General features: G+C 43.8%; 3 protein-coding genes across 7 annotated transcripts; 1 reads left to right on the top strand and 2 right to left on the bottom strand.

Annotated features, from left to right (window-relative positions):
* Positions 1 to 139: 139 nt before the first annotated feature.
* On the top strand, positions 140 to 8,323 carry PCB (Pyruvate carboxylase). 4 transcript variants are annotated; one of them, XM_069051255.1, is made up of 8 exons: positions 142 to 489; positions 3,804 to 4,316; positions 4,372 to 4,994; positions 5,040 to 5,532; positions 5,919 to 5,951; positions 6,109 to 6,506; positions 6,554 to 6,813; positions 6,863 to 8,323. In XM_069051255.1, exons 2-8 carry the CDS (start codon positions 3,833 to 3,835, stop codon positions 8,139 to 8,141), a joined length of 3,570 nt encoding a protein of 1,189 aa, XP_068907356.1. In that variant the 5' UTR covers positions 142 to 489; positions 3,804 to 3,832; the 3' UTR covers positions 8,142 to 8,323. The 4 variants fall into 4 exon arrangements, with proteins under 4 accessions (XP_068907359.1, XP_068907356.1, XP_068907358.1 ...); XM_069051257.1 differs by lacking the exon at positions 142 to 489 and adding an exon at positions 837 to 1,029; XM_069051256.1 differs by lacking the exon at positions 142 to 489 and adding an exon at positions 1,098 to 1,121.
* A 49-nt stretch (positions 8,324 to 8,372) lies between these two features.
* Plc21C (Phospholipase C at 21C) lies at positions 8,373 to 20,406 on the bottom strand. 2 transcript variants are annotated; one of them, XM_069051246.1, is made up of 13 exons: positions 19,805 to 20,406; positions 16,819 to 16,965; positions 16,500 to 16,771; positions 16,264 to 16,449; positions 15,131 to 15,505; positions 14,814 to 15,073; positions 14,005 to 14,201; positions 13,736 to 13,946; positions 13,153 to 13,682; positions 12,366 to 13,102; positions 12,208 to 12,270; positions 11,136 to 11,643; positions 8,373 to 10,995 (listed from the first exon to the last, which is right to left on the bottom strand). In XM_069051246.1, the coding sequence occupies exons 1-13, from the start codon at positions 19,925 to 19,927 to the stop codon at positions 10,921 to 10,923; spliced, it is 3,684 nt and encodes a 1,227-aa protein (XP_068907347.1). In that variant the 5' UTR covers positions 19,928 to 20,406; the 3' UTR covers positions 8,373 to 10,920. The 2 variants fall into 2 exon arrangements, with proteins under 2 accessions (XP_068907347.1, XP_068907348.1); XM_069051247.1 differs by lacking the exon at positions 12,208 to 12,270.
* A 149-nt stretch (positions 20,407 to 20,555) lies between these two features.
* Positions 20,556 to 22,207, bottom strand: LOC138133386 (intraflagellar transport protein 57 homolog). The gene is made up of 5 exons (XM_069051295.1): positions 22,073 to 22,207; positions 21,842 to 22,004; positions 21,478 to 21,593; positions 20,825 to 21,426; positions 20,556 to 20,769 (listed from the first exon to the last, which is right to left on the bottom strand). The coding sequence occupies exons 1-5, from the start codon at positions 22,195 to 22,197 to the stop codon at positions 20,609 to 20,611; spliced, it is 1,167 nt and encodes a 388-aa protein (XP_068907396.1). The 5' UTR covers positions 22,198 to 22,207; the 3' UTR covers positions 20,556 to 20,608.
* Positions 22,208 to 22,370: the final 163 nt, after the last annotated feature.

The following is a 22,370-nucleotide window of genomic DNA, read 5'->3' on the forward strand; positions in this document are numbered from 1 at the left end:
ACGTAAACTACCCAAAATTCATATACAAGATGGTGTGAAGTCCGACAACCGTGAATCAAAAATTATATGCCCGTTCTCTTTTTGTTTAATTTTTTAGAGAGAAAACGAAGAATGAGTGTTGGAGTTTGATGTCGCAGTCGCGTCCCGTCTCGCGTCCACTCGACTCTCTCCATAATTAACTCGTCCCACTTGAACTTTCCTGTCAACCCATCGCCGTATCTATTTTGATCGTATCGTAGGAAAAATCGGTGATCTTTCATCGGAACAAACCGTCTGAACCGCTAATTTCCGTTCTTATCATGTGCCCGGAGTAAAGTTCGCATGCGCCTCGTGTTCATTTCGTAGCGAGTTTGCTTTCTATTTCATTTAAAAATATTGGCCCGGTACACCCGGTCTTCCACCGCTGCAGCACCAGGCACCAGTGCACCATCGCGGCCCGATCAAACCGTAGCGTCCAAAAGCGACACTCGTGCCCTTTCGCATCGTCAAGTAAGTCAGCAATATTTTTCCTTGACCCGAACGCGACCGTGCTCGCCCCAACGCCGGTGGCCGCTCCGCATTTTCCTGCAAATTACGCAAACGCAATTACATATTTTTTGTTAATCCCAAAAGATTGACACAAATTCGGGTTTTTGTTTCATGGTCGGTCGATATTTGTGTTATTGAAACCGAGGATTAGCGACTGTCCTGAATAACAAAATCGACTGACGCGGCTTTCACGGTAATTGTATGTACAATCGACGAATTAAAATTCCGGCAGAATTTTTCTTTCGATCGAATCTAATTGGATAAGCTCTAATAAACCCAGAACACGTCGAGTTTAATAATTTTTTTAGACGACTGTCTAGTTTTGTGTTGTCAACCAGCCCCAAGACTCGGTGCGGTCTAAAAATAACGAGTGGCGCATGAAACATTCAAAATTGAAGAATACTCAGTGCAGTTATTGTTTTTCTCGCGGTACTTACGCAACACGTGTTTTGATTCCGATTTGTACAAAGTCCAAAGGAACATCGTTGTTAGGAAATATCGGTGTGTTTTAAATTAAAGTTCAACATTTTTACGTATTGTCGTCGATTCGATGTAAATTTAGAGTGGCGACTATTCATAGCTACTTACAATAGGTAATGCGGTTGTTATGATGGCTGTAATAATTAAATTATGTGTACCTAGTACTTAAAACGTCTAAATATTTATCGAAGCATAAATCTAAAGCGGTCAGTACACGCTCAGGTGTTACTCATTAGTTTTAATGAAACCACAACTCCCAAGAAAATATTGATAAGGCGGTTGACCTTATTCCATTTCTACGGAGGTTACAAAAATGTCACCACAAATGTGTCCTAATTATCATTGCATCTCCTTCGCTTAGAAAGGTCTTATTTTTAATCACAGCCCGTGCGAACTTTATGTAATGTGTAATTAGCCGGGTGAGTGATGACCGGATGACGACATTGTGACTGAAGTTCGTGATTTCGTGAAAACTTTCCAATTAACTTGTTCACATAATTATGGAAATTTATTACAATTGTGATAACAGAACAAAAAATATTTTCGTACATTTTTCCGACTAAAACAGATTTGTTAGCTGACTAACTGGTAACCCACTGGAGTCAACGTCGATAAGTTATTAATGTTTATTTATGCACACACTATCAATAATTAGTTAACAACGGCACTCGATATCGGTGTAATTGTTATTTATTGACTTCCAACACACGAAATATCTTGTTTGTTTCCCATTTTGTTCAACATTGATTTTTTTCTTTTATTGTGACAGTTTCTCTGTTTTGCCAAATTTGTTTACCTACTCTCCCGATTTATCTTTTTATCTCACGAGTAAACTGTTAAGTCGCGTTTACATAAGTGTGTAAAATAAATAGACTTCTCCCACTTCTGATAACACTTAACGACATAAAAAGTAATTGTTTTGGTCGTCCACCCATTGGTACGGAATTTTTACGAGATTAGATACTCGTAAATTGGTGTGAATTCTTTCGATAAACGAAGACGCCTCCAATAAAAATATGGAAGGTTATCAATTGTGTCGACGTCAATACGTAATTTTACTAATTCACTCCGTAGTTGTGACAACGTGTGTATTGTAGTTAATAATAATAATAATAGAAATTATTGAATTATCTTGGTTTCAACTTAATAAAAAAATGTAGTTCGACTGGTGACGCGTTGTGTGTCGGCAGTCTATCAGTAATTATGTTGTGATTTATTGAGCCACTATCAGAGCGTCTGGGTCTAATCCGTATCGATCTGATATTAGTCTTAGCGAGCGTCGTACGAAAAATAATAGTATATTAAAAGACAAGTTTCATAAGATCAGTCTTAGAGTACGAATTCAAGATTAAAAAACGAGTGGCGTAGCCACGAGTTATTTTAAAGAATTAGTGCTTCAAGGTCTTATGAAACGAGTTTTTTATACTATTTTTTGTAATTTGCCCTTTTTAAGCCGTTTTTAAACAAAAATGTTTGTTTACTTTCCTCGATTTAGGGATTTTCGTGGCGGCTGGTAATGTCTGTAATGTCTTAATAATAAAAGTGAAAATTTGATCAAGTCTTCAAAGTCGCCTTTTGTTTTATCCAAATTCTGTCAAAAAACACGAATATGAAAGATAATCTTTCATGTACGCCCGCTGAAATACGTGAAATTGCCAAAAATATGGTCGCGAATTTGTTGCTTGATAAATCCTGATAAATAGGTAACGGCCGGTTTCATAATCCGACCCTAAAGTCTCCTTTAATAAAATGCGCCTTTAAGGTAAATGCGACTTTAAATCTAAAATAAAGGAGACTGCATTTCATAAACACGGACTATCGAAACATTAGTTAAAATTTGTATTAGTGCGAAAACGAATCATTCACCGTGTGTACGTAGTCATTTTCCTAGGGAATTCTAGGGAATTTTACAGTCAACGTTTGAAAGTTTTGGTAACTCGCAACTTTTCCCTGGGACTTTGAATTGTATTTCGAGTAGGTATTTTAATTTTTGTTTATATTCTGCATTTTACATTTTGCTAGTGGAGCAGCGCCAAATTAAAACATCCGATTAATAAAAGATTGCGACCAAAAATGCCAAATCCAACCTTTCAAGTGAAGGAGGAATTTTATAAATCTAAAACAAAACTTGTATAAAATAAGATCCTACACTTAAAGAGAAGAGAGGAAAGAGAAGAACATGAAAGGAAAAAACTGTTACCTATTAGACTTAGATTGAATTAGCAAGAAAACAATTGAGCAATAAAAACTAATGAATTCATGGAATATCTTTATTTTCTGAATACCTATAAGTTTCCGAAATGTTGATTTAATTATTCGGTAAGTACCTACTAATTCACAAAAAAAAGCAGCAATTTGTGGCAATGCACTAGCCTAGCGAAATGTCACTTGTCATGTAATTGAGGTTATGTTCCCTATTTAAATCCACCTTTAACGAGATAAAAGGCCGACAACGAGCTTTTAAAGTTAAAGGGGGTTTTAAGGATTTAAAGACGCCTTTAATGAATATGAAACACAATTTTTGGTTAAAGGTGGTTTTAAATTTAAAACCGCTTTTAAAATACATTATGAAACCGGCCGTAATTCTTTGCACATTTTGTAATTTAAACTGACACGCATGACGAACACAGATGACGGATCAAGCTTTGCTAACCTAAAAATTTTCGTAAAATGTTCCGTGAAATAATGGCTATAAGGACATCCCAGATGATGACGTCGCGTTCGTTAATATGTCTATTAGAGAATCAAAATGGAGGCAAATTACAAAAACAATTTTACGAGTATTTCAATTTCAGAATAAGTGATCTGGAGCTGGGCCACAGCCATGTTGGTACGCCTCATAACGTCAAAAACCCTTCTCCGTTCGACCCAACACATCTCCCTCCTGTCCAAAACATGCACCTTTTCAACGAAAGTCGAGTACAAACCCATCAGGAGCGTCCTGGTGGCCAACAGAGGCGAGATCGCTGTGCGAGTCTTCAGAGCGTGCACAGAACTGGGAATAAAATCGGTGGCGATCTACTCCAAAGAAGACAGGTCCCACATCCACAGACTGAAAGCCGATGAGAGTTACCTGGTCGGAGAGGGCTTGGCCCCGGTGCAAGCCTACCTCAACATCCCCGAAATCATCAAGATATGCAAAGACAACGGCATCGACGCCGTCCATCCAGGTTACGGCTTCCTGTCGGAGAGGGCGGACTTCGCTCAGGCGGTCATCGACGCCGGAATCAGGTTCATCGGACCCTCCCCGAAAGTCGTCCATCAAATGGGGGACAAGGTTGCCGCCAGGGAGGCCGCGATTGCGGCAGGTGGGTCTCGAGTTATGCAACCAGCCATGCATCCATATCAAATCATATTAATCAGGTGTCCCGATCGTGCCCGGCACGGATGGTCCCGTGACGACGAAAGAGGAGGCGAAAGAGTTTTGCGTGAAACACGGCTTGCCCGTGATCTTCAAGGCGGCGTACGGCGGGGGCGGGCGAGGGATGCGCGTCGTCCGCAAGATGGAGGAGGTGGAGGAGAATTTCCAGAGGGCGTCGTCGGAGGCGTTGAGCGCGTTCGGCAACGGCGCCATGTTCATCGAAAAATTCATCGAGCGGCCGCGGCACATCGAGGTCCAGCTGATGGGGGATAAGGCCGGCAACGTGGTCCACCTGTACGAGCGCGACTGTTCGGTGCAGCGGCGCCACCAGAAGGTGGTAGAGATGGCGCCCGCACCTCACCTCGACCCCGCAGTGAGGAACCGCATGACTGATTTGGCTGTGAAGTTAGCTAAGCACGTAGGTTACGAAAACGCCGGCACCGTCGAGTTCCTTTGCGACGAAAAGGGCAACTTCTACTTCATCGAAGTGAACGCGCGGCTCCAGGTCGAGCACACCGTCACCGAAGAAATCACCGGAATCGACCTGGTGCAGACGCAGCTTCGCGTCGCCGAGGGGATGACTCTCCCGGAGATGGGGATCTCGCAGGAGCACATTCGGCCGAACGTGAGTAAACCGCGAGAGATTTGAACCGAACTAACGCAAATCCAGGGGTTCGCGATTCAATGCAGGGTCACCACGGAGGACCCCGCCAAGAACTTCCAACCGGACACCGGCAGGATCGAGGTGTTCCGCTCGGGAGAGGGCATGGGGATCAGACTGGACGGGGCGTCGGCGTTCGCGGGGGCCATCATCTCGCCCTACTACGACTCGCTCCTGGTGAAGGTGATCGCCCACTCCAAGGACCTGCAGGCCTCTTGCGCCAAAATGAACCGCGCCTTGAGGGAATTCAGGGTGAGGGGGGTCAAGACCAACATTCCGTTTCTGCTGAACGTCCTCGAGAATCAGAAGTTTCTGAATGGTGCCGTGGACACCTACTTCATCGACGAGAATCCGCAACTGTTCAATTTCCCTAAGACGCAAAACAGGGCCCAGAAATTGCTCAATTATCTGGGCCAGGTCCTGGTCAACGGACCCCAAACTCCGCTGGCTACGCACGTCAAGCCGGCGGACATAAAACCCCATCTGCCGGACGTGTCCCAAGGTAAAACTGGACGATCACCAGGTCCACAATAATCTCGTGACTATCGAAACTACATTTTTCAACTGTAGCAGTTTAAAAACAATCCACCGGATTGCCTGAAAAATAGTAATTATCGTTTTTGTTCCTTCGTGACTTAACATTACTTGTTTGCAGAAAATGTCTACGATGTACACGCGTTAGACAAAACACTTCTAACGCCGTACTCAAAACAATTTTGTTCATTTTTTATTACACAGAGTGAGCATGATATAACACCCATTCCGCTTAACACAATATTATATCGCACTCACTCTGCACGACACCCTCCTTTATTGTTTTTAATATTTCTTTTGGTCGGTTGTGGTTTCTTTTATTAATTGGCATGCTTTTTTGTTTTTGTTTGACAGAGTACCTGGCCACCACACCCCAGCAAAATCCAAGTAAAGTATTATTTTCTCATTATTTGATTAATTTTGAACAGACCGATTTTAAATTCGTTGCTTTCATTATGTAACAACATTCACTAGTCAGTCGTTGGTTTGATGAATTAACTGTGACTGTTTGCGACTTGGTAGTAATGAGACTGTTTTGCGACAGAAGTGCAGCCGCCGAAAGGGTTCCGTGAGATTTATAAACAGCAAGGTCCGGAGGCTTTCGCTAAGGCCGTGAGGAACCACAAAGGTCTCCTGTTGATGGATACGACGTACCGCGACGCCCATCAATCCCTTCTAGCGACCAGGGTCAGGTCTCACGACTTGTTGAATATTTCGCCGTTCGTTACGCACAATTTTAATCAGTTGTACTCCTTGGAGAACTGGGGTGGGGCGACTTTCGACGTCGCCTTGAGGTTTTTGCACGAGTGCCCATGGGAAAGATTAGAGGAAATGCGAAAATTGATTCCCAATATTCCTTTCCAGATGTTGCTTAGAGGAGCTAACGCTGTCGGTTACACCAATTATCCTGACAATGTCGTCTTCAAGTTCTGCGAGTTAGCCGTAAGCTGTGCGACCTTTAAAACACAAATTCTGAGCGAGTCTTCCAGGTCCAAACCGGAATGGATGTCTTCCGCGTGTTCGATTCCTTGAACTACCTTCCCAACCTGATCGTGGGAATGGAAGCCGCAGGAAAGGCTGGCGGCATCGTCGAAGCCGCAATCTCGTATTCGGGCGACGTCAGCAACCCCAACAAAAAGAAGTACGACCTCAAGTACTACCTGAAAATCGCCGAAGAACTGGTCAAGGCTGGGACGCACGTCTTGGCCATCAAGGACATGGCGGGTCTGCTTAAACCGGAAGCCGGACGGTGAGTACCGCTCCAGTCGCTCGGAAAAAGTACTAGTTTCGCGATTTAGGATGTTGGTGAGCGCTCTACGCGACAAGTACCCAGATCTCCCCATCCATATCCACACCCATGACACCAGCGGAGCTGGAGTGGCTTCGATGTTGGCCTGCGCCGAAGCCGGAGCTGACGTCGTGGACGTCGCCGTCGACTCCATGTCAGGACTGACGAGCCAACCCAGCATGGGGGCTGTAGTTGCCAGTCTTCAAGGCTCCCCGCTCGACACCAAGCTAGACCTGGGAAAAATCTCCGAATACTCGGCCTACTGGGAACAAACCAGAACTCTGTACGGACCCTTCGAATGCACCACGACGATGAAATCTGGAAATGCCGACGTCTACAACAACGAAATTCCTGGAGGACAGTACACAAACCTCCAGTTCCAAGCCTACTCTCTGGGTCTTGGAGACTTCTTCGAAGACGTCAAGAAGGCCTACGCCGAAGCTAACATCCTTCTAGGGGACATAATAAAGGTGACGCCTTCGTCGAAAGTCGTAGGAGACTTGGCCCAGTTCATGGTGCAGAACAAGCTCTCCACCAGCGACGTCCTGGACAAAGCCGAAGAGCTCTCTTTCCCCAAATCCGTCGTGGAGTACTTGCAGGGCCACATCGGACAACCGTACGGAGGATTCCCCGAGCCTCTGCGTTCCAAAGTCCTGCGAGACATGCCCAGGATCGAGGGACGTCCGGGGGCGTCTCTGCCGCCTCTAGAATTCGACAAACTCAAGACTGAATTGTTGGAAACTTTCCCTCACGCCACCGACAGAGACGTGATGTCGGCCGCGTTGTACCCTCAAGTCACCAAGGAGTTCTTGGCCTTCAAGGAGAACTACGGCCCCGTGGACAAGTTGGACACGAGAATATTCCTGGTGGGGCCGAAAGTGGGCGAAGAGTTCGAGGTCACGATCGAGAAGGGTAAGACTTTGGGAATCAAAACTCTGGCCATGGCCGAAGATCTCACCGAAAACGCGGAGCGAGAGGTGTTCTTCGAACTGAACGGTACTCTCAGGTCTGTCTTGATCAGAGACAAAGACGCAGGGAAGGAGATTCACGTTCATCCCAAGGCTGACAAGGCCGATAAGAAGCAAGTGGGGGCTCCGATGCCCGGAACCGTGATCGATATTAGAGTCAAAGTGGGCGAGAAAGTCGAAAAGGGAACTCCCCTGGTGATCCTGTCGGCCATGAAGATGGAGACCGTGGTCCAAAGTCCCGTCGCAGGAATAGTGAAAACTTTGGACGTCGGCATGGGGATGAAACTAGAAGCGGAGGATTTGATGATCACCGTCGAGTAAACAAAACAACGTAGGTACTTCACGTCTTTAGGCTGTGTTTGCGTCATATGTACAAAAGATGAATATTTTTACATTTGTTTTCCAATTGGTCGACGAATTATTTATTGTTAAAACATTTGCCTTTGTTGATCTTGTTAATATTTTGTTATTTGAATTTTATTAATAAATTTGACTATTTTTAATAGGACGATTTGTATGTGCCGGGAATCGGGGTGAAAAAAAACTCCCTCGTGGAGCACATAAATCTATTCTGACATAAACTTCATAGTAAACACATGTAATACATAGATGAGTAAGAATAGTGTACAAGTAAAATTATTCATGGTTAAAAGGCACGACTTGGAAAAATACAAAATGCTGAAATTCGTAAATGTATTTAACAATAATTACTCACTAATGAAAATCAACTGGAATGTAACCTGTCTCGAACCAAGTAGTACATAATAGGCAAACGTCGTCTGCTTAAAACTAACACAAACAAAATCAACAAAACCGAAATTCGCCAAATACTTGAGCAGTTGTGTAAAAGTAAGTACCTACACCTATAACAAACAAAACAAGACTATAGAGTTCGAACCGAACGATTGTTTAACGTAAACGAGAATCGTACAGTTTTGTTAGAAATAAAACGAGTTAATGAACAAATCTTAAATAGACTAAATAGGCCGTTTTGAGTATGTTTATGTGGAGTACAGTACCTAATAAGGGAAATAATTTTTACTACATCTATCGCGTAACTGAACTGCCCCACAGTGTTTTGTAGACTTGTCACCCTTATTCTCTCGTTTAAGATAATTCTTAGTACGTAGAGTCCCGGAATAAGGGCGAGCGGCAGTTTCACCTAACAACTTGTCTATACTACATATTCAACAACCAGTTATATTAACAATTAGTAGCAACAAACACTAGTCAGCAACATCGAAGATTCAATAGCGATTCGGATTAAGCATCTGTCTGGATGTGTTTACAATTCAACGAAATTAGCCACGGAGAGTTATTTTTATCTAATGTTATTGTTGACTCGACGCGTTCAGGCCGTTTTCCTCTTTATTTGAAAAGCATAAAAAAGCCGCCAGACATTCCACCTTATGCGGAAAATACAGTTTTCAAACAGAACGAAAAATTTCTCGGCTGGTTTGGCGAGCTGCGCGTATCCAAAATAATTTACTTTTGTTCCCATATTATCGATTATCTCGGTGATTGCCCGTGAACAAAAGACGGTTCACTTTGTTATGCTTCATAAACGTCAGAGAAAAAAATGTTGGGGAGTTTAATGTCGGTGATTTGATCGATAATGCTGTACCGAGTGCTGTACACAGAAAAAAATATGTTAGGGTAGCCTACCAAAATAATCTTGTCGAATAAATCCACCGCACAAGTATCACAAAGTTAGTTGAGACAGACATCTTATTGGATGCAACTTGTAATCTCCAAAACTGTCCGACTTTTTGCGTTTGATTTTGTCAGTTGCGAGTGCAAAACCGCCCCAACTAGATTTTACAGCGGCGCCGTGTACTGGTGCCGCAAGTGTCAGCATTGTAAATAAAAGTGTCAATCTGTTTCCTTTGCTATCAATTTATTATTAATAAAATGACTAGATCTATTAAACCCGCTGGAAGATTCCAAATCATAATACCAAACTTGTGGTAATCACGAGTATGTAATAGCACTGCAGAATAAATACGATAACAATAAAAACAAGTAAAAAATCGATTACAAAATAATATTTTATGGTTGCAATAGTCACCAAAGAAAAATTATTTTATAATATTAGAAGACATTGGGGGATAGTGGTACACAATCATGAATACGATTTTTGATCGGATCCACTAGAAGCACAAAACGGGAAAGCGCTCGTTCAAAGACAAGACAACAAAAGCACAAAACAACTCGTGAAATAAATAAAATCATTACATATTTCCCTCTTAGGATTAAATTGTGTTAAAAAATTAATTGCAACTGCCCCAGACTATTTATTGTCAGAAATACATGTAAGATCTGTCATGCCACCGATAATTTTCACAGCCATTTCCCTCTTTCTTACACAATCAACATAAAATACGTTAACGATTTATAATCATAAAAAAAATTAAATAAATGTTTAGATTGAATTTTTCCAGAAACACGGATCGGTTGGTATCGACGGTAATGTCAATAAATAATAACAAAAAAGAATTACATAAACATAATATGAAAAAATTGCTTGTCATCTGTAACAACAATAAAAAAGTCAAACAAATTGTGCAGAATTTTTTCCGTGTCTTGGAAACACTGTGCGCGAATAAATGGAGTAAGATTTGTATACCACCCTCCTCTCAACGAGTGCATGCGTATCGACAACAGGGATATTTGCACGTTATGCGAATGGGGGAATAACAAACGCGCGGGATACTTACAATAAAAAAATCGCATTGTCAAATAAGACGACTGAACTGGCGTTACGTTGCAAATTAACAATAATTCAGTTATCACTTTAAACGCTCTAATATTAATTTTTCTCTAGTATCTACTATCACAATAAACGATAAACATCAATACAGACTATAATTATTATAGTAACAAGACTAAAGGACTGTAGCACTTAAAAACATCTGGGCCACCTTAACATTTTGATTGTCGAGAGTATCAAAGAATCATTCGTTAAATAAATTACGACAATATTCATAAATATTGCACTTTGCTTACTTTACAACTAGAGATTTTTTTGTTGAAGGTTCTCTTCAGGTAACTCACAGTAAGACTCGGAAAAAAGATTGTTTTTTTTTATTTATGATAACAGTCACAGAACTCCACCACCCTCAGCATCCACCCTCGCCAGCCGCGTCTCGAACTCTTTCAACAGAGCGATTTTCGCCTGCAATGCACAACACCGTCAATCCACTCGAATTTCCCGCCGACAAATTCAAATCCGCCAATCACGTCGCTCGGTGGTCGCCTCTGATTGGCGCATTCAAATTTGCCGCTGTCGTGACGCCCTCTACCTGCAAATCTTACCTTGTTTCTGCACTCGGCTAAGGCATCTTTGACAGCTTCGTGCTGCCTCTGGAGCTCCTCCCTCCGACTCTCGAATATCTGCCCCAGTTTTTCCCTCTCCGAAACGCCCCGTCCCACCACGGCGGTCACCGCTTCGCGCTTCACCCTCGTGAATTGCTCCCGGTTCCGGTGCTTTTTCGCCAGAGCCTTCACCTCCTCCCTGTGGTCGGCTTGGAGCTTGCGCATCAAGTCCGTCGTCTCCCGCTCGAACTGGTCCTTCAGCGTCTTCAGTTGGTTGTTCTGCGACATCTTCATCACCTTTTCGGCCGTGTTGTAGATCACTTCGTGGTACTTTTCGCGCAGTTCCTTCTCCTGCGAGACGAACTCCCGGTTCACCGAAAGCAGTCGTTCGGAGTGACTTCGGGGTAGTGACGGCTTGTCGGTCTCGCTGCCGCTGGTCTCGGGACCGTCGGCCACGCTAGTGAGGGGCTCGGCGCTGGGGGATTCCGTCGAAAACACGCCGCTCACGCTGGAACCCAAGCGAATCCGATTATGGGGGCGTTATTGGGTTAGGGAAGCATGCGCTGCTACTGTGATGGTGAGCCCAGCTCACGCCGCAGTGTTCGAATCAGGCAAGTTTAGGCTAAAGCCGAGTGCTTCCTCTCTACAGGAAGACCATTCAAGAACTGCGGGTTTTTTCTTGCCCACTCTAACTAACTTCCACATACAAAAGCAACATACACTACTAGAACGAACATATTCTAGATTTCACTGTTAACCGGTAATAATTACCATGTAATGTCAAGTTGTAAAATTTGCCTTGATTTTTGAAATGTTTTTGTCTAATTCTAAACCTACCACGAGAGGTCGCACCAAAACGAACAAAGAAAACTTCTAAACCTACACTTATTTTTCCAACATTGACACATGCACAGTAAGCATTCGTTGGTCATGATCGAACTGTTCCGGTAAAGACAAGAAAAAATGGTCCTTTTACAAGTGCCTACGCCTTTGCCCTTTCTTGTCTCGTGTGCAAGATGTTCGTGCATTAGCGGTGTCTGTTCACATATTATTACAAAACATAGAGACTCACCAAACGGTGCAAAGGCCCCACATACCAGTTGGTTGTTCAGAACAACTGGTCTGGTTGTCCGCCCTTTAAAACGTTACAACTTGTGACATAGTAATTATTACGTGTTTGAGTGAGTTTGTTTTTGTCAGTCCACACTTGTTCCAAACAAAAAAACTTACATGTTTTTGCTCGACAACCTCTTGACGAGCTTCATGTGTATCAACCTGGACCTCTTCTCGGAGAAATCCCCCGACTTCTGCGACTGCAGCGTCATCTTCTTCTTCTCGTGCTTCTTCCTCAGCGTGTCCAGTTTCTTTTCGAGCTCTAAGCGCTTCTCTTTAACTAATTTATTGTCTAGAATCTTATCTACGGGTTCGGCTACGAGCTCCTCGAACTTCTCCTCTTTCACCTCGACGGTCTTGGCCAGCGAGTTGGCCTCGTGGGCGGGATTCGTCGCCGCCACGCTCGTCGCTATCACCGGTCCTTCGCTGTCGGAAGTCATGTCGACCGACGTCGCCCCCGTCGCTATCAGAGGCCTTTGGATTGGGCTGCCGTTGGTGGCGTGCTCCTTCGTCGCCTTGGTCAGGCTGTTCTTCTTCTGGTCGTCGCCCTCGGCCGGTTCCATGTCGTCGGTGAGGACGGCGAGCTGCTGGGCTCGCTTCTCCAAGTCGCTCTGGTACTTGATCGGGTTGGCCAGCGCCTCAGCGAAGTCGGACAGGCCGTCCGGCACGTAGTCCTTCACGACGATCTGGACGAAGATCGTCGCCAGAGGCAGCGGCTGGCCGATCTCGGTGCGCAGGTTGACGTGGCGATAGCCGGGGCACAGACCCACCACGGGGAGGACCCGGTGCCCGATGAACCTGCCCGACTCCTCGTACGCTGCTATCCGAATGGAGGCCAAGTCGGGCAGCACCACCTGCACCAACACAAATGCAAAAAACCGAGACAGTTTAACTCTGATTGTACCTTCTTGAAGACGAAGGGCTCCTCGTCGTACAGGGGATTGATGCCGTTGTTGGGCACCGTCTTCGTGCGGAACCTCTTCCTCACGGTGTCCGCTGGTAGGCCATACATGTCCACCTCGACGTAAGTCCCTACTCTCTTGTCAGTCAAGAATTGTCCAGATATCACAGTTACTTTGACTGTACCAGCGATGATACCGTCGACAGTTGATTCGGCGAACGGATAGAATCGTCTATCGGTCCTTCGCATGAATTCGGGCTTGAGCAAATAACCGGACCGGAAGTTGTACTCGAATATTCCGAGGTTCAGTTGCATGGCCAAATCTAAAGTTTGGAAGTTGAGGGCCACCAGTTGACATCCCGCGTTCCAGAACACCTGGGGCATGAAGTTCGACGAGTCGAACCGCGTCCCCGCCGGATAAACCCTACTCAGTTGGTGCTTGTTGTAGTTGACGAACTGCACCGGATACTCCTTCAGCAGATTGGTGGCTTGCTTCTCGTCGAAAGAGGACATCTCGTAGCTCCGGTTTTTCTCTGAAAAGCGACGATTGTAACAACACCGCTCGAACAACATACAAAAGACCGACTTTTCGCGTTTTCAAAGCTGGAAAAGTGCACCGGCTGAACGTAGTTGACGAGGGCCGATATCTCGGCCCCCGCCTCCGTCTCGCTAGCGGCGGCGGCTCTGTGGTCGCTCCCTTCGTTCGGCGCTTCCGCTGGATTATCTGCTTCCAGTGTTTCTCCGTCCTCGTCGCTCGACGACTCCTCATCCTCTGTACCGGTTGAGTCTTTAGAACCCTTTAATAAATAAAGAAATCAATATGAACACCAACCGTTAATGTTTTATTCAGATTACTTGTCTTGTTTGCAGCGGTGGAGCGTGATGGGGAACGTCGCCGTTTCCTGTCGGCTCAGACAACGGCGCTTCCGGTGACGCCACCGCTCCTTTTTTATGATGGTGGTGATGGTGGTGGTGGTGGTGATGGTGGTGCTTTTTTTTGTTCTTGATGATGATCTTCCTTTTCAGAACCGAAGGTGGCGGCAAAGGATTGCCTTAAAAAAATCAACCGACGGTGACAAATATCATCCACTCGGATGTCAAACTCATTAATCACGCTGAACGAACGCAACGACACAAACAGGAACATTTTTAGATATTTGAACCATCATAAGTGGTTTATTTGTAATTACATATGCAAAAATGTATGAATAGAGCGAGGCGAATAGTAATGGCTCTATTACCAACCAGCTGTAAACTATAAATACCGCTACCAAAATTATCTTCATGTCAGTTGGTGACAAATTTAATTAAACACAAATACCATCTGTACGAAGGCTTCCAAAAAAAGCTCCATTGAATCAAACTGGGTTCGGTTTTGGGGGGATTAATCCTGATTGTGTTTAAAAAAGGATCGATAAAATTAATTTTAACGCAAATATTGTGACGAAAAATATCTACTGCAAGTTATCTAGTAATGTCTCGGAATTAACTAAATATTTATTTCCTCGTACGCAAATAGCGAATTTCTTTACTGCTAATAAAATTTATTGAAGCCTTTCCTGCCATAAACCCTTCAGGATTTGTCCCGGTCAAATGATCGTCGACTGTCAAAATGTTTTGCAAGCAATGACATTATTTACGGGCGCCACCTAGGGGGCAAATACCTGGTTCCAATTTGTACGCGTCTAGAGGCACCTCCAAGAGCATATCCCCGAATATCTCCTTGCAATAATTCGCAATCTTGGCTTGCTGCCTCGGATTGCAGTGATTCTCGAACGACAAGACGACCGGAAAGTCCGAAGTCTTGAACGCACTCTCAGCTATCGCCTCGAGCACCTCTTTGGCGGAGATCTCTGGAACGAACGTATACCCGTGCACTATAATCGGCTCCTCTCTCCCGTTCCAGAAATCCAGCTCGACACACCTGCAAGCCGGCCGCCGTTAAATTTATTATAAACACCTGACAGCACTTTCAACAGACCGACATCCTGCCAGTAAACACTGTCTGTACATCTCCGTGCTGGATCTGCCCGTCAACTGGTGCCCCGTTAGGTAGGTGTTGTGCGACGAATTTATGAAGTAGTGCGCCAGAGGATGGTCCATCTCGTCGCACAACTCGTACCTGCTGGGGGCGATAATGTTGTTGTCCTCCGACATCAAGTACCGCAAGAAACCGTCGATGGACAACTGGCCCTTCTGCGAGTTGTACTTGTTGGGCTCATATTGCGCGATTATGTCTTTGGCTCTGGTCGTGTTCGCGTAAGGGTGGAGGATCTCGTTAAGGCGGGGGTCGCGCTGGGTCTTATTCAAGAAGTCGACGAATTGGGCTGCTGTCATGTGCTTCTTCGACCCAACACTAAAAAAGCACAGGTTTTTGCAGTACTGTCGAAATCGTGCTAGGCGGAGCGCCCGGTTGACAGCTCACGTGACCAGGGACTGGGCCGCGATTGGTTCAAGCCCAACAAAATGACCGCAGTGGATATTTTGTAAATTACGTCGATGGTTCTGAATCTCAATCTCTACGGGGTAATAAACACGACATATCTTACCTGAGGGCATTACTATCCGTCCACTTGGTGGTGTAAATTTTACAAAATTCTGAGTTAAGTTGGGTTCGGGCAAAATTCTAACTGAGCTTAAAACGCTGTCAAAATGTGTCAAATATCAAAAAAGAGTAATAAATGCATAAATACGAAATACATACCTAAGTACAAGTATTTTTTATGTACAATGCAACCACATTTAATTAACGCAGTAACTTTAAAAGATTTAAAAAAATTGGTTGCTTGTCACAGCGGCGGTCAAATTTAGATCAAAGCTGCCAACCAAATCAAGCAGAAAGTACTAGACGGTAACTCACCTAACCTTACTTTTTATCCAGTGGACCGATAGTAATAAATTCTAAATATTTTAATTTAGAAAAAACGACTGATAAGTGATAACTATAGAAAAAAAACCTGATTCCAGTCTTGTTGGTTAATTGAAAGGTATGAAAAAAATAACTTCCGTCCAGTCTTTTGCGGATTGAGCGACCATCGGCGGAATTTATCGGTGTGGTTTGTGAGTGCCGGGCGGTCGGTCTAGCACCCTGCCACGCTGAAACGGTCTCTTTACATGTCATTGAAGACTTTCTCGATCTCGCTGCGCTGCGTGAGATTCTTGTAAAAATTGAAAAAGTCCTCGAACTGGAACTTTTCGGGACTTATCGTGTCGTTCTTTCCGTGGGGTAGACCGGTCGATTGTAGCACGGTTTCGATCCGCCTTTTATCGTCCCTGCTCTGAGCAAACATTCGTATAATGCTGAAAAGTGAATCGATCACACCCGCTTCGTAAACTAGCCCCTAACATACTTTTTGATCGGAATCTTGCCCGTCTTGTCGGTGATCAAGATCAATTTGGTGTAAGCCTTTAAGAGATACATGTTAGTTGTGCCATTGATTTGGTTGAGATTGTACGCCAGACTCATGAGTGCGTCTGTCCACAGTCTTGCAATTTCTTTTCTCGTACAACAAAAATTTATAAAATTCATATTCACAAAGTCATTGGCACAACATACAGTCACTGTTTTCTCTTCGAGGGTGTCTTGCGAGCCCATCGTCACGATCTGCCTCAACTTGGGGTCCTGAAAGCGACACTCTAGACTCTCAACACTCCAAAACAGAAATCTACCTTCGGTATTTTTGCATATCGACCGGTTCGCGTGTCCCTGACGGTGGCTATGTCGAGGAGGTCCATCTCGTGGTTCTGGTCCATCCAATACAGATAGAACCCGTTCTTGTCCACGCGGAGGGTGACCGGCGTGCCCACTCCGGAGTCCTGAAATCAATCCAAATTCTCCTTGTTGGCGACGGTTCAATCCTGATCGATCGAAATCGAACGAAACGTGACGCAACGACCGATTCGAGCAAAAAAAGAACAAAGTGTTGCGTTACACCTACCGAAATTTGGTAGGTAGTGGAATTTATTAGCCGGATAGTAGGCAGTTAAGCTAAACGGTGTATACGAATAAATTTAGTAGTCAGATATTTGTTTAGCGAGGAGGTAGGTGTATTTTATGCGAGTTCACGTGAAGAAAAAACAGTAACAACAACAACCTTATAAAAGAAGTTATTTTATTCCGAGATGTTAAAATTAGATCTCTTATAAACACATATTTTGTAAATAATCAGCGGTAAAAGTGTGCAGTGGGAATCGCGACCGACGATGCGGCATTCAGGCCGCACAATATCGCATCGCTCTAACGACCGCACTAACAAACCTTTCATACGCCGCAATCATCTCCCGCGGTTTGCTCTTGTTCGACTCGATGTAAACAAATTATGAATTAGTGTGGGAAATTGGGAAGATTGATGGTTTACACGCGCATCAACAAATTACTCAAAACCTGTCTCGGTCGAAAATAGGAGATCGAACAGTGATTCCGCATCCGATCGTCGATTATTTATAGAACAATTTCTATTATTTGCCGTCTACGACACCCAAATACTCGGAAAAATTTTTAGCCTGTTGACGTTCCAACTTTTACCAGAGCTGCACTATTATATCGTCTCCAAAATAAACATTGTTTTGTTAATTTCATAAATAAAACTTATCGAGGGGTCATCTTACCCAAGTTACTGATTACGAACCAATAAATGGGGACCCATTATCGTACATCACACGTGATAACATTAACTGATGAGTGATGAGAAAAAGAGACGATGCTCAGCCCCCCAGAGGCTAGATAAGATTATTCGCCATTCCAATGGTTTAGGTAATAAGGAAAAAAATCTCAAAATATACGGTGTATCTCAACTAAATAAGTACTTAAATAGGAACAAAGAATTTATCTTTTCACTTGTAGAATTCTTTGCTGTCCACAAAATGACACCAAATTTGAATTTCCCGCTCTTTTTGTTTTTATTTATAATTAAAATTTACTTTTTAATAGCGCGCAGATAATTACGTGGAAAATCTGAAGAAGAGAAACAAATAAAATGCGATTCTCCTAATTGTGTAACCTCTTTAATGAGACACCGTGTATACGTATCAAAAACTGTAAATCGTGCGTGCCACAATTGAAGTAGAAGTAGCCAATAATCTAACAATAAAAATAGTTTTTATAAATAAATAGGGAGTCATTGATGACATAATGGTGTGAAACAATGTCGCTTCCTTCCTCCAAAATATGTTATGCAAATATTTTTAAACCACCTGATTACTCAAATAATTATCACCAACGACTTTAATTAAACAAATCGGTTGGATTAACATAATCCACTTTATCGACACGACTCGATGAAGCTGAAAGAATTCTGGTGATTCCACAACAATTAAATAAGCAGTTGACGTCTTGGGGGATTATCTTTTTTCGCTGGGACCGTGTGACAATTATTACAACCGCAACAGAAATAATCTCCAAGCTTTCAAAAATAATATTTGAATTCGCAGCTTCCTGTCGACCCATAATAGTGCAACTTTCTGGAAGTCTATCTCGCTTTATCTCTTATCAGCAGCGTTGACCTCTTTGGGAGTCTGGCTGGCCGTGGAAATCGCGTTGTCCTAATTAGGCAGTTAATCGTGTCGTTACAGATTGTTTGAAGCACCCTTCCCGTTCCAGATAAAATCGGCGAACAGGTCAAAGTTTCATCGGTACAAGACCGTTTGGAATTGTGTCGTAGCTTAACGCAGCGTGTCAAGCAAAGACGGAACGTGGATTTTTGCGATTCCGATGCAAATCCATCGATTAGTTTTCGCCCTTGCGAAATTCTAGGAATTGTCATCGTTTTCCGCGTCTACGGAAGCGTTGCATCAAGCTCAAATTGCTCTCCTTCCGCCTCGTCCCTAGCCACGACCGAGTTTTATTAACTCCATTGCTTACGTTGTAAACTCTAGGTGCTAATATCGTTTTTGATTTATGATGTCCCTGCGTTACGAAACGGTTCGAGTTTTACTGACCATAAATCACAAATGAAATTCGAGAATTATACGAATTTACTTACCACTGTCTTGGTGGAAGTAATGAAGACATTAAACTGGATTTAGATACTTTTTAAAGATCAATTAAGCGCGCTGGGATAATAAATAGATCGGGTACGGCTGGAAAAAGTGCAATCGAGTGAGCTGCACTTCCGTCTCTGCTTGCTCCAAAACTGTCATCTGTGACACTTATTGCACCGCTCGATTGAGTTAAGACAAAACTCTTCAAATTGCGAGCTTGACATAATTTACGACGGTTTTCTCTGGCGCGGACAATGAGGTGTTGCTGAATAAACTGTTGCAATTATTTTCGTCAGAGTTGTACGTACTATTTTGGCGGGATTTTAGTTTCGGGTGATTTTTTTTAGTTGTTTTATTTATGCGTAAGAAAACAATGATAAATTAATCCTAAAAATAGAAGTATTATTTGTTGTTTGAACAAGTGTGATTTCTGAGAATAACTGTACGGACAATAAAACACGGAAAGGCTATTAAAGGGAAAATGTGATAATAAATCCGGGCCACCTGAATTCCCTCGAAAAAAGTTGGACGTCTTTGTAAACAGAGCGCCGAGCGTGTTGGGTGAAATCGGGCGAACGTCCCGGATTGTCGAATTTCTTGACTCGGCCGAGGGTGTGGTGGAGTTGAATCGGAGAGAACGTTTCGCGTTTAACCCCCGGTGGTGGTCGCATCTCACCTCATCCCATTTGATGAATTTTTCACCGCTCTGCAGGGCCTGGGGCACCTCGATAGATTTGAGGGAGACAGCATTGGTAGGGGAGGCTGCCAATCCGGTCCTGCCTCCCGGAGCAGCCGACATCGCTGAAAAATCTCTTCGGCTAACGGCACACCATCGCACCGACACTCAAACTAACCACCCGACGACACTCAACGATGAATAACAATAACTGGAAAACCGCTGCTCGTGCCGTTCAGCGCTGTTCATTCATTGCATCGCTCTCTTTCGGCCGATATTTGTTCTTCAACACGACCGTCAGTTGTTCCGACGCGGCTCGAACGTGCACTGCGGTTAACTACAGAATGCAGATGGAGCGACCGGAGTCGACCAGCGAGCCCCTCTGTGTCTCACCATTTTATTCGGACTAGATTATTTTACGGTTTTACATTACAAGTTGCACGTTCTACTCTTCTGCTGTTGCTACTGCTGCTGTTTGCCTGTTACCAGGTCTGGTGGCAGCGGCGCATGACAAGAATACGCTCCGAGTCAACAACCACTGTCAACAGAACGGCGACGAAGTTTGGGTCCCAGCTGACACCGATCGATGACGATGACTTCATGTTTACTCTATCCGATTGTAGAGAGCGTACCACAACACACTTCTGACCAAATTCAAATTTAACAAAAAATCCACCGTGCTGCGACTCTCAAAAGTCACGTCCGAGCTCTCTCTCTTTAAAGACCTAGAAAGGGCAAAGAACTTTACGCCTCGCTAGTGAAATTTTTATTGCAAGAAAACCAACATAGACACCGCCTCTATTTTCAGAAGACTGAAATCGCTTGCCCGAACTCACTTTCCAGATTTTTCTCATCTCTGATCTTCGACTGAAGCAAAATGCACTCCAGAATACCAATTCGGACGTCCATATCGACAATCTCTGCTTTCACTTTTCCCATGTACTTTTTAATGTTGACCAAAGGAGCTGCAAAAACACGAATCAATCTCAGACTGCACTTTAACCCGTCTCTGATACTCACTGCCGTCTGTCATCGAGCTTCCTCGTTCTTCCATTTGTTGCTTAACTGTTTCCAGTCGATCGGTCAATCTGAACAATTCGCGATTTCTCTCGGCTACTCCTTCACTGATCCCTTTGTACGCATCTTTTATCTTGGAAAGTTGGTCCTGCAGCATCCTGTAGTCATCCAACTGATTCTCCAACTCCCTGTTCAGATACTTTTCTCTATTTCCGACTTTGTCCAAAGTCATGCTTATCTCTTTGTGCAGTTTCTCCAGCTGAGTCTTGACCACCCCCAAAGACGAGTCGACGCTGCTCTTGTACTGCTTCATCTGTTCTAAATGAGACCTCCAGTCGCGATTTTCATTTTTGATCGTGATTTTCAAGTGTGGCAACACCCGTTCCAGCTCCAACTTCCACGCCTCCTCGCTCACATTAATTTTTATTTCTGTCATTTGCGGTTCTTTCTTGTTTACTTTTACGTTATCCAACAGAAATAGATTTTCTTCGTCAGAGTCGTCAGTGTACGCCGCCAACATCTCCTCTTCGACGCGGTCTAAATTTATCTCCGATTCGTCATTGATTACTTCGCTCTCTTCTTTCTTCTCTTCGGGCGGTACCGGTCTAAAAATTACCAAGTGAGTTCGTCGTTCTGTCCTTCATCGCAATTTGTACTTTTGCCACGTGAAGTGTTTCGCCAATGCTTTATCCGCCAGACGATCTAAAATGTACACCACATGCTCCCCAACACCCTGTTTAAGTTTATTTGCAGGAAAGTTTACAGGAATTTCCTGCAAGTTAACAAACGAGATTACAGAGTTGCAGAAAATAAAATTTCAACTGGCGCTGTACGTGTCTCGTTCGAAATTTTATTATTTCCATTTATTTCACTCGAAACAGTTAGTAGGAAATTGACATTTGATTTGACGAATCAATCTCAGACACAACTTTTGACGGTCGTGGCCTTTTGAGAGATGTTTTATTTACGTGAGCGCCGATTGATCGATCCTTGAAAATTAAAAAGAAAAAGAATACGTACATTTTCTCGTACGACTTGCAGAATTTTCTCTATCGTATCGTTGGGGTCATCGTATTCTTCCGGTTTTTGAAAATTTATTCCAATTTTTCCGATCAAATACGACGCCAACAATGCGAAGAGATAAAATTGTTCTCCTGGATTTTTCGTCACGACAAAATAATATCTGCAGGCACAGTTATACGAAAGAAATGCGTTATTCATGGTGCGAATATTAAAAGCGATACTACTTGCCTGTGGATAGGTTTCATTTTAGTTTCCTTGAAAAACTCCGCCTCATAGTTCAGCAATTTCAATTTATCTAAGAGACATTCCATCGCGTTGTACGCGGGAAACGATTGTTCCCTTTCCGCCGACATTATTTTGAAAATTGCCTGTTCGTGGTGCACGCCATTTATTTATTTCAGTTTGCAATTTCCGTTTCCATGGAGATGGGATTAGCCGACCCGCCGACCCGCCTTCAGGTGGCGCCACTTCCGACGAAAACAGCAATGGCGGTGGTGTGCTGTTTACGTGAAAATTGCACCGTATT

Source organism: Tenebrio molitor, chromosome 6 (genome assembly GCF_963966145.1).
Source record: "Tenebrio molitor chromosome 6, icTenMoli1.1, whole genome shotgun sequence".
NCBI lineage: Eukaryota > Metazoa > Arthropoda > Insecta > Coleoptera > Tenebrionidae > Tenebrio > Tenebrio molitor.

What these genes read in the sequence shown, in the direction of transcription:
- PCB (XM_069051255.1), top strand. Translation starts at nt 3,833, where the DNA reads ATGTTGGTACGCCTCATAACGTCAAAAACCCTTCTCCGTTCGACCCAA. An exon ending in TCTGCCGGACGTGTCCCAAG is followed by an intron (nt 5,533 to 5,918) that starts GTAAAACTGGAC and finishes TTTGTTTGACAG; the next exon opens with AGTACCTGGCCACCACACCC. An exon ending in TCAAGTTCTGCGAGTTAGCC is followed by an intron (nt 6,507 to 6,553) that starts GTAAGCTGTGCG and finishes CGAGTCTTCCAG; the next exon opens with GTCCAAACCGGAATGGATGT.
- Plc21C (XM_069051246.1), bottom strand. Translation starts at nt 19,927, where the DNA reads ATGTCGGCTGCTCCGGGAGGCAGGACCGGATTGGCAGCCTCCCCTACC. An exon ending in TGTTTACTGGCAGGATGTCG is followed by an intron (nt 15,074 to 15,130) that starts GTCTGTTGAAAG and finishes GCCGGCTTGCAG; the next exon opens with GTGTGTCGAGCTGGATTTCT. An exon ending in CACCGCTGCAAACAAGACAA is followed by an intron (nt 13,947 to 14,004) that starts GTAATCTGAATA and finishes TATTTATTAAAG; the next exon opens with GGTTCTAAAGACTCAACCGG.
- LOC138133386 (XM_069051295.1), bottom strand. Translation starts at nt 22,197, where the DNA reads ATGTCGGCGGAAAGGGAACAATCGTTTCCCGCGTACAACGCGATGGAA. An exon ending in AAACACTTCACGTGGCAAAA is followed by an intron (nt 21,427 to 21,477) that starts GTACAAATTGCG and finishes GGTAATTTTTAG; the next exon opens with ACCGGTACCGCCCGAAGAGA. An exon ending in AAGCTCGATGACAGACGGCA is followed by an intron (nt 20,770 to 20,824) that starts GTGAGTATCAGA and finishes GTGTTTTTGCAG; the next exon opens with CTCCTTTGGTCAACATTAAA.